Source organism: Arachis duranensis, chromosome 8, assembly GCF_000817695.3.
Source record: "Arachis duranensis cultivar V14167 chromosome 8, aradu.V14167.gnm2.J7QH, whole genome shotgun sequence".
NCBI lineage: Eukaryota > Viridiplantae > Streptophyta > Magnoliopsida > Fabales > Fabaceae > Arachis > Arachis duranensis.
The window spans coordinates 49,218,997-49,229,315 of NC_029779.3; the positions used below are offsets into that span (position 1 = coordinate 49,218,997).

At 27.9% G+C, this 10,319-nt stretch overlaps 1 protein-coding gene across 1 annotated transcript in view; it reads right to left on the reverse strand.

Annotated features, from left to right (window-relative positions):
- Positions 1 to 3,785: 3,785 nt before the first annotated feature.
- LOC107463496 (probable inactive leucine-rich repeat receptor-like protein kinase At3g03770) overlaps positions 3,786 to 10,319 on the reverse strand; it is a 7,004-nt gene continuing 470 nt past the window's right edge. The window contains 8 exon segments of the mRNA XM_021130001.2: positions 3,786 to 4,100; positions 4,832 to 4,943; positions 5,050 to 5,075; positions 5,468 to 5,679; positions 7,056 to 7,296; positions 7,839 to 7,972; positions 8,206 to 8,612; positions 8,614 to 9,630. Of these exon segments, the coding sequence (XP_020985660.1) occupies positions 3,897 to 4,100; positions 4,832 to 4,943; positions 5,050 to 5,075; positions 5,468 to 5,679; positions 7,056 to 7,296; positions 7,839 to 7,972; positions 8,206 to 8,612; positions 8,614 to 9,500 (2,223 nt within the window). The 5' untranslated portion in view covers positions 9,501 to 9,630 and the 3' untranslated portion in view covers positions 3,786 to 3,896.

Sequence of the window (10,319 nt, forward strand, 5' to 3'; positions counted from 1 at the left end):
ACCCTTACTTTCTATATCATTGACGCACTTCATGATCATTAATATTTTCATAAACCTATCACTTGTAACTTATTTCGTCGAAAAAATAATATTTATATCATTTTTTTATGACAATAGACAATTTTTTATCTTTATTTATCTTTATCATCATTTTTAATACTAAAAATAAAATATGTATAGAAAAAATTAATTCATGTAATATTCTCTATTTACAGGACCTAGCAAAGAACATAAAACATCTCTCTTTTAGTTATGTCAGTATCTGTACACTTGACATGATTTAAGAATGAAAAAAAAATCAACAACTAATTTAAATTTTGTCAGAATTCATCATCTTCTATTGAATAGAAATTAAAATTGGTCAAAAAATTTGTTGGATACACATCATCTTCTAAAAATAAATCCAACTATTAACAATGAATAACAAAAAAAAGAGTTTCACATTCAATTAAAGACCCTTTTTATATGACTAAAAACTAGCTCATTTCCATGAACAATGAATACAAAAATGGGTCTTTCATTCAAACATTTAATTGTAGCAACAAAATCAGTCACTTTAAACAAAAATCATTACCCAGCCCGAACAATGAAAAAAAATATAAAAAGCAAAAACCCTTAACATTGTGCATTGCAAATTTGCAATCACGACTTTAAAATTTTTAATAATAATAATTTTTTTCTAAGAGTGAAACTCAAATTCGTAACTTTTATCTTTTACGTGGCTATTTGTTTTAGTATGTTACTCAAAATAAGTCTATCTTTTACGTGGTTATTGCTTATTCAATTGCCTATTTTTTTTATTGAAATAAATTAAACAAAGAAAAACAAAACAAATAAAATAAGGAACTGCTTAAATAGAGGGGCAGTCCTATTTAAGACTACTCTTAAACTCCTCCCAAGGTGAAAAAGGCTCCACATGCGAAAGTTGTAACTTCATCGCCATCTTTGCCATAGTATCTGCCACCGTGTTTGCATCTCTCATAATCAAACGAAAGTCAACACGCCAATTCCAATGCATGATATCTTTTATTTTGAGCACCAATGGATCAATAATCCCAAAACCATCTTGAGTAACAAGATTAAATGCTTCCACACAATCCGTTTCACAAATAACATCTCGTTGACCCACATCCCAAGCTAAGAGATATCCTCTCCAAATAGCAAACAATTCTCCTTGAAGAATACTATTACTCTCAATCATTCCCAAACACCCTCTTTGCCAACTCCCATTACAATCTCTAATAACACAAGCAAAACCAACACTATCACCCGAACCAAAATAACTAGCATCACAATTAATCTTAAAAGTACCAATGGATGGGGGATTCCAAAAACCATTTAGAGTAGACGGAAGGGACATACGTTGTAATTCAAAAATATTCCTAAGCTCTTTTTATGAGGTTAATGCCAGACAAATCACTTTTTCCGGAGGCCAAGTTTCATGGGGATTAAATATGTCATTATTCCTTGCTCGCCATATCCACCAAAGTCCCGAAAAGAACTTGAACGGATGCTCTCTGCTATGATACAAGAACCAGTTCTTCAAATCCAGAGGATGACAAGAAATATCCAACTTATGCCAGACAAGCTGAGCTTTTGGACAATCCCGAATACAATGTAAAACCGATTCCTGGCTAGAAAGACATCTTGGACACCTATCCGATGACGACATCCTTCTTCTAAAGCGAAAACTTGCAGTAGGAAGAGTCTCCTTAAGACACAACCAAGCCAAAAACTTATGCTTTTCCGGAACAAGCTGACGCCAAAGCCAACACCAATTCTCCCGCTCCTCCCAACCAAACAGTTGCTTATACAACCACAAGTAACCATTGATTTTACTAAATATGATGGTGAAAAAAACATTGATTTTACTAAATATGTAAAATATAAAAAATATTATTATTGTTATATTTTAATATTATTATTATGAGAAATTTTGTATGTGTTTTTTTATATAAGTCTTTATAAGTGCACCTTCTTTTTCTTATGCACGTTTTTCTTCCTCTTCCTCTTCCTCTTCTTCTTCTTCCTTTTCCTCTTCTTCTTCTTTTCTTTCGTTTTTTGCCTTCTCTTTCTCTTTCTTCAATCATTACTGTACGTTTTCACTGCACCTTCTTCTTATTCTTGTTGCACGTTCTTCTTCCTCTTCCTTTTCTTCTTCTTTTTTTCTTTCGTTTCTTGCCTTCTATTTCTCCTTCTTCAACCGTTACTGAACGTTTTCATTGTACATTCTTCTTCTTCTTGCTGCATGTTCTTCTCCCTCCTCCTCTTCTTCTTCTTCTTTTCTTTTGTTTCTTGCCTTTTCTTTCTTCTTCTTCATTTACGTGCTTTTCTCTCTGTTTTCTTTCTTCGTTATTCTCGATTTCTATTGTTTTTTGACATCAAGCTCTGAAATTGTTTTTGAAGAAGAAGAAGCAGGAAGAAGATGAGGAGGAGAAAGAGAAAGAGTTCTGAATTATGCATAAGGTGTACTTCAACGAATTTTGGGTGTATTTCTTAAATCTTTTGGATGCAGTTTTTGTAATTCTTTGGGTGTATTTCTATAATCGCTTGGGTGAATTCCTGTAACCATTTGGGTGTATTTCTGTAATCCTTTGAGTGTATTTTTGTAATCGTTTGAGTGTATTTCTGTAATTGTTTGGGTGTATTTCTAAAGTTCCATTATCTTCAAATTTGGCAAGAAACTCGTTTTCATGGAGGAAGAGAAGAAGATTCGTTTATAATGCATGGTGAGTAGCGCGCTTTAGAAACAGGAAGTGGTTGAATAACGTGCGTTTATTTACTCTTAAATGTGGGAATGTAATGCATATTTTTTTGTTGGGCTTGTACCAACTTATAAGACTTGTAAGTCAAAAAGACTTATATGTATAGCAGACCTCTATTATTATCAATAAAAAATATTAGGTAAATATATCCGGTGTTAAGTGAGTGAGGTTGATTTTATTAATCTATATTTTTAAAATTTCACTTAGATTTGACTAAATTTTTTTTAAAGAAAATATTATAAATAGGTCTATTTACTGTCTAAATAATAAAATTATAAAAATCAAATATATCATTTGATTGGTTTATCAATTTTTTGATATATTTTTATCATTAATCAATTAACTTTTAATTTTTTTTATCTTAAATCAGATCGATCTAATAGTTGATGTTTAATTAATTAACCTGGTTAAATAAGTTGACTCCAAATTTAACCAAACAAATAAATCGATCTGATAATTAAAAAAGCAAGCACTTATATATTACCGATTAACTAAATAATTATATACAAATCAAAGTTCATGTTCATGGCTGCTGAATAATTTGAGCAAATAGATACTTTCTCATCCTCTTATACTTTTCAAGGATATTATCATTGAGAAGTAATTTCTTTGGATGAAAATACTGTTATTTGTATATTAAAATTAGATATTTTTAACTTACATAATACGGAGAAAAAAAATATGACAAAACATTTGATTAAGACTTTGCTTTGTCACTTCCTCTATTTCTAATATACAAATAACATTACTGAAATATTTTGAATTTGAAACAAAAATTCATAATTAAAACTATGTTTAGTATGGAGAGTTAGAGATTGATACTAAGAGATTATTGAAATTAAGAGACAAAGATTAAATTAAATTTTTGTATTGTGTTTTGTGTAAAATATATCGGACTAAGTTATATTTTAGCATTATGTTTAGTTGAAGATAAATATAAAAATTAAAGTGTAGACTTAAAATTTGAAAAGTTAAATAAAGATATTTTTTAAAAAAATATTATTAAAATTTTAGCCTCTATTTTAAAAAATTTCATTCTCCTGTATTCACACTAAAATTTTGTGTTCCAAAACTACCAAATACAATATCGAATTTCAATCCCAATTTCTGAAAACAAACTACCTTTGATCCCTAAACCCCATCAGCAGTTGCCTGAACTTGAGAAGCATATTGCAAGTTCCAAAGGACATCTTCAATGGATGGTCTGCTCCATGACTCAGGAGAAATGCATTTGTTGGATATAGATATCACAATGGATAGAGATTCTTTAGAACAAGTTGACATCACTATTGGATCCACAATCTGTTTCCACCCATCTTGACTATTGAATGATCCCTATAAAATTATATTAGTTAACAACATTAACCCATCAATTTAATTTTTGATGCATAATAGTAGTTGAATATAGGTTTAGTAATTCTGTCAATTCCTATAATTTAATTGAATCTTCAATTAGGTTCTTATATTTTTTTTATTGAGTCCTTATACTATATCGAATTTTGTAATTAAGTTCCTGTCGTGATAAAAATGTCAGAATTATCAGACTCTTCTGTTAAACAAAACAAATATGCCTAACATTTGACTGAATATTTCCTATAGTTTAATAGAATATTCTCTTAGCTTTAACGTTTTTATCACTGTAGGGACTTAGTTACAAAATCTGATATAATATAGGGATCCAATTAAAAATAAAAAAACGTATAGAGACTTAATTAAAATTTTGATGAAACTATAAGGACCAATTGAATAATTAAACCTTAAATTTATTATACCCATTTGGAAACATCAGTTTTTAATTTGTCATGTTACTACTGATCAAATCAGATGAAAGATAAATAATATCATATTTTAAAATTTAAACCATAAATTCTAAACTCAATAATTTTACATTTTTATTTAAGAAAGTGGATGTAAATTACTAAATTACTAATGCAACAATATATGGTTAAATTATATTAAGTTGATGATGTATTAAAACTGAACTCATTTGAAACTTGTGTTTTTCAATGATTGGAAGACATTACAAATTCATCATGTAATTTAATCTGAAAATCTTTAATGCATACCCTTTCATGGAGCATAAGTGCTTCTCTTTTAGCAGATAGTGAAGGTCCAACAAGTGCCTCAAGTATTATGAATCCAAAGCTATAGACATCATCCTCTAACCTTTTCATTTGCCTGAAAATTACACATGTATGTTTGGAGAGTCATGGACACTATAAACCTCAAGGAAAGTTTCACAAATAAATAAATACTAAGTCACATGATCTACACAAATTCTTACATTGAATCAGGACTTTCTCCATTTACCTATAAACCATAAAATAAGTCAAATCAGTGAAGATGAATCATAGACATAGAAAAAATGTTATAATTTTACATTCTAATATCTAATTGTGATCTCATTTTTTTATATTTAAATATTAGTCTGAGTGATATTATCAAATCAATTGGTAATTTGTTAGATCAAATATTAGAATGAGTTTCTAATTTAAGCAATGTGAAAATTCACTTTGTATTCATCATAAATTTTATTGCACATAAATTGGAATAACTCAAGATAACACACAAAGATACATTTAATATAATACGTATTAATACATTAGTTATTATTTTTATACAAAGATATCTTCATGTGGGTAATCAATATATGGCTAATATTTTCATTTGAAGAATTAAAAAGGGCAAAAAGGGAAACATACCCCACAAGCATCAGTTTCTTCAGATATAATGGACAATCCATAGTCACTCAACTTTGCCATCCAGTGCTCATTAATCAATATATTATTGGTCTTAAGTCTGTTCTTAAAGAAGCCAGGTATCATTCCAGTGTGTAAGAAGTGAATAGCCTTGGCAATACTAATTAGCACTGATAATCTCTCTGACCAATTGTAAACCTTCCCACCACTATCTTCTGCACATAAACATAAACATAAACATAAACATAAACATAATAATAATAATAATAATAATAATAATAATAATAATAATAATAATAATAATAACCAAACTCATAAATTGGAAACTTTCAAAGGTTTAGTTTCAACTTTCAAAGGTTCTAATTTATGAAGAAGTATACTATTATATTCCAATGTGAGTTTCTATGCATAAGCTTAGAGTAATTTTAATGAAATATTTTTGGAATATTATTTTTTATGTTTTTAAGAAATAAATTGATTTAAAATTAAAATTTGTATTAAAATTAATTGATAAAATAAAACTAGTTTTGCTTTAGAAAGACGATATCATTTTAATGAAAAATCAATAAAATTTCATCACTTGTATAATTATTTTGATGAAATAATTAAAAATAATATAAAATTTTAATTGAATTAATACTAAATATTAGAATGACAAATTTTATTTTTAATTTTAAATAACTATTTATAATATATAGTCACATAAATACTATTATATCATTTTGTAAGACTCAAAATAAAATTAAACCTAATGCTCTAAAAGTCTAAAAAATTTACCGACTAAAGCTTGTTTAATTTTTTTGCAAATTTAAAGTTCCAAGTAGAAAGAAGAAAAAGTAGCACATGGCATTGAATAACGACAGAGAAAAAGAAGTCATAATGCTAAATTCTCTTGCTAGTATAAGCTGGATTGAATTGCATTGAGAAGTCCACTATATTATGTATTTATTTGGGTGTTATTATATTGATAGAAAAATATATTTTTTATTTTTTTAATATATTTGATAAATTTTTAGCAATAAAAATAAAAATACTAAAAAAATAAAAAATTATCTTTTTTATGAATTTATAAAATTTATATCCTTTTTAAAAGATTTTTTAAAAAAAATATTTTTTACATAATAGATAAACAAAAAATATTTTTATATTATTATATACAAGCATAATTAATAAATAAAATTTGTATGAGATATTCAAATATAAAATTATTTTTATTAAAAACAATAACTAAAAAAATCTTTTTTAAAAAACTCACCAAAATAAATCCTATATTTAAATAAAGGGAGGATATTATTTTTTAATATTTCTTGTATAAATCCTTGCATATTATTTGTCAAAATAATGGCATTCATGTGAAAACCAGCACATTTGTCGGTATAAAATAAAAGTTTTCAACTTCAAAGTTAATGATTTCAGTATTAATAAGTGAAAAGTACTAACTAAACCCGAAGGAAAGAAGAGAATCTTTCTCTAGCAAATCAAAATGACATGGATTAAATATTACTATGAAACATAATAAGTACACAACAAAACTTCTCTATGAAACAAGCTATTAGTTATCATATTAAAATTATATTCTTTATATTGGTACCTGAGAGATAGGTCTGAAAGCTTCCATTTGAGACAAATTCATAAACAAGGAAGACATTTGTGTCACTTTGATCTCCAATAACACCATCAATGCAATGTCCCAATAGAGACACTAAATGAGGGTGACGAAGCTTTGCTAGCAAATCCAACCTTAGTTTGAAGTTCCTAATTGTGTATTTTTTTGACAAGGGCAAACACCTTATCACAACTTGCATTCCACTCTCTAGTTTTCCTCTGTAAAGCTGCAACATCATAGGAATAGCTTATCAATTCCATTAGCATGCATTTCGAGTTATCGATAAAAGAGTTTAATTTTTATGCACTAACGTTCAATTAAGTGCGAACACAGACAAATGCAAATAATTTTCATATCTACTGTCTCAATAAAATTATTTTATGTATGATTTTAAAGAAAATTTAAATAAAACGGTCTAACTGAGCTTGTTAATAGATAAAAAATATGATTCAATTTAATAAAAAAATCAATCAATCAAAAATCAGATAAAATTTCGAAAATTGACAGCAAATCAATGGATCGGACCAAATAAAAAATAACTTTTTTTTTTCATACAAAAGTGTCTATTAGTTTCAACAAAAAAAAAAAAGTAGAGTTCCACTAAATTTATATTGTCAAATGTCAATGTATTTGGAAAAAAAAATTATTTAGCAAAAACTCTTTTTTAAAAATATTTTTATTATAGTCTAGTTACTTAGAGGAAAAGTTAAAAGTTAATCCCTTAAAATAAAAGTTAAAAACAAAAGTTATAAAGAGTAGTGTTCTAACCTTCCCATATAAATTTTCACCCATAAAATTAGGGTTGTCAAAGTTATTTGTTGCTTCCTTCAACTCTTCCAAGGAATATGACCTACACAAGGGAAGGTCTTCTCTGCCAAACTTTGCAGCTTCAGAAACATACCCTGAAATTTTAGTAACAAACAATAAAATTAAAATCTTTAGAATAACATTAGTAACAACAATATTCATATATATCATTTTGATGAATGAAAAGAAGTGAACACTCACTTACAGTTGTCTTCATGTAAAATTTGTAGTTATGAGTCTTTAAATAATAATTTAAATAGATTTATCAACTATCAACTTCACATGAAGACAACTGCATGTAAGTTTTTACGATGAAAAGAATACCTACTTGCATTTGTCACAATTTCAGATGACAAACTTGCTGAGTAGCTATCTTGAACTGATTTATGCAATAGGTGCTGTTCTGATACCCCTTTTGAATAATACCTTTTACAAACTAGAACAATGCACAGAACAAAAACCATAACCATAACAAGAATTCCAACAATGACACCAACAACAAATAATGCTCCAACTTTATGCGATTCCTTCTTCAATTGAGGAATTTCTTCTTTGCAATATGACAATGCATGTTGATGCTGAAAATTCTTCCCAGACAAACAATTTCCATCACTCTTAACAACTCCATCATTTTCGGGTCCGGTTCGGATTAAACAATCAGGCAAGCCCCCCATTAGCCTGTTATTCGAAATGTCGACGAATCGAAGCTGAATGCTACATCTTAGGTTGTTATTTTGAAACATCAAGCATTTGAAGCATACTTAGTTTACCATATTGCTTTGGAATTTCACCTGAGAATGAGTTCCTGCTTAGGAAAAGATTCTTCAATCCTTTTGGCATTGGAGGAAGTGTTGAATCCAAGTTGTTCCAACTCAAATCCAAGTGTTCCAAGTTGCTCAAACCATTGAAATCTTGCAATCCACCAGAAATATTGTTGTTTGAAATATCAATCTCATTAAGGGTGTTGATGCCAAGAATTGAATTTGGAAAATGACCCTTCAACTTGTTGTTCTTCAAACTAAGATATGATAAATTACTTGATGAGTTGAAGAACAAGGTTGGAATAGTACCATTGAAGAAGTTATCACCCAAATTAAGAGTTTGGAGATTCACCATGGTTGAAATCTTTGGAGGGATTGATCCGTAGAGAAAATTGGAACTCAAATCCAAGTGTTGAAGATCATAAAGCCTATGAATCCTATCAGGTAATGGACCCCAAATTCCCAAAGAAACAAGCTTCAGAACTCTAAGGTTAGTTAACCTTGCCAAAGTAGCAACAAAAGAATCCATTGAAAACCCTTGTGAAAGTGTTTGATCTTGAATTGCATAACCATCAAATCCTTCATGTTCTTCTCTAAATTTGCTCTGTGTCTTGTCACCAATAATCAGGAGTTCAGTGACAAAGTTCTCATTGCATGAAACATTCACTTGTTGTGTTGAAGAACAAAGATTTGTCCAACGATCTTTCCAAATATCCAATGGCTTTGGATATTCTAAGTGCTTTTTCAGTTGAAGAAGCACAAGTGTTTGAGAAGATTGTAACTGAGCATTGCAATTAACAGCATGAAAGACACACCAAACAGAACATAACAGCACAAGAACCAAGTCTTGGAAGGACCCCATTGACAAAAATTCTGTCTTCAAGTGGCTTCAAGGAGGAACAAAACAACTAGCATATATGAAGAAAAGAATCCAATGGAAAATCAGAACTTGTCCTTAAATCTTAATTTGCCATTAAGATGATACCTGAAACCTTGAAACCAATGTCAGAAAAAAGAAAAATAAATGGGATGTGAGTATATGACTACATCATAGCTTAAAAAGCCCCCATAAAAACTATATCTATATAGAAACATTAAAAACACAATTGAAGATTTTGTAAAGAAAAAAGTGAAAATAGTAAAAATAATAATTTTTTTATTTTTTTTTCAAAATTCATAAAATAAAAAATATTAAAAATAAAAAATAATATAAACCAAACGCATTCTAAATAATTGGTTAGTATTTTTATATTCTATTTTTATTTTTCATATTTTTTAAATTTTATAAAAAGTAAAAGATAAAAATAAAAATGCAAATTAGGTGCATTCTAATATTTATTTATTTATTTTATGAGACACAAATTTTAAAAAGACATATTAATACATAAATATATAAAATATACGTATTTAATATCAATTATTAATGTGTATATTAAAAATTAACAATTAAATCAGTCATTAGTATATAACACATATTTATACACAATTGTATAATAATTAATTTAAGTAATTAATTTTTTATAATACATAACATTTTTTATTTAATATTTTGCAAAAAAATAGAACATATATTAAACATGAAACAGATATTTATTATAATTTTATCCTTTCAAAAGAGTTAAGAGAAATTCTATTTCTCATCTTCTGCAGAAGTGGTAGTTGTGGAAGCATTAATACAAAG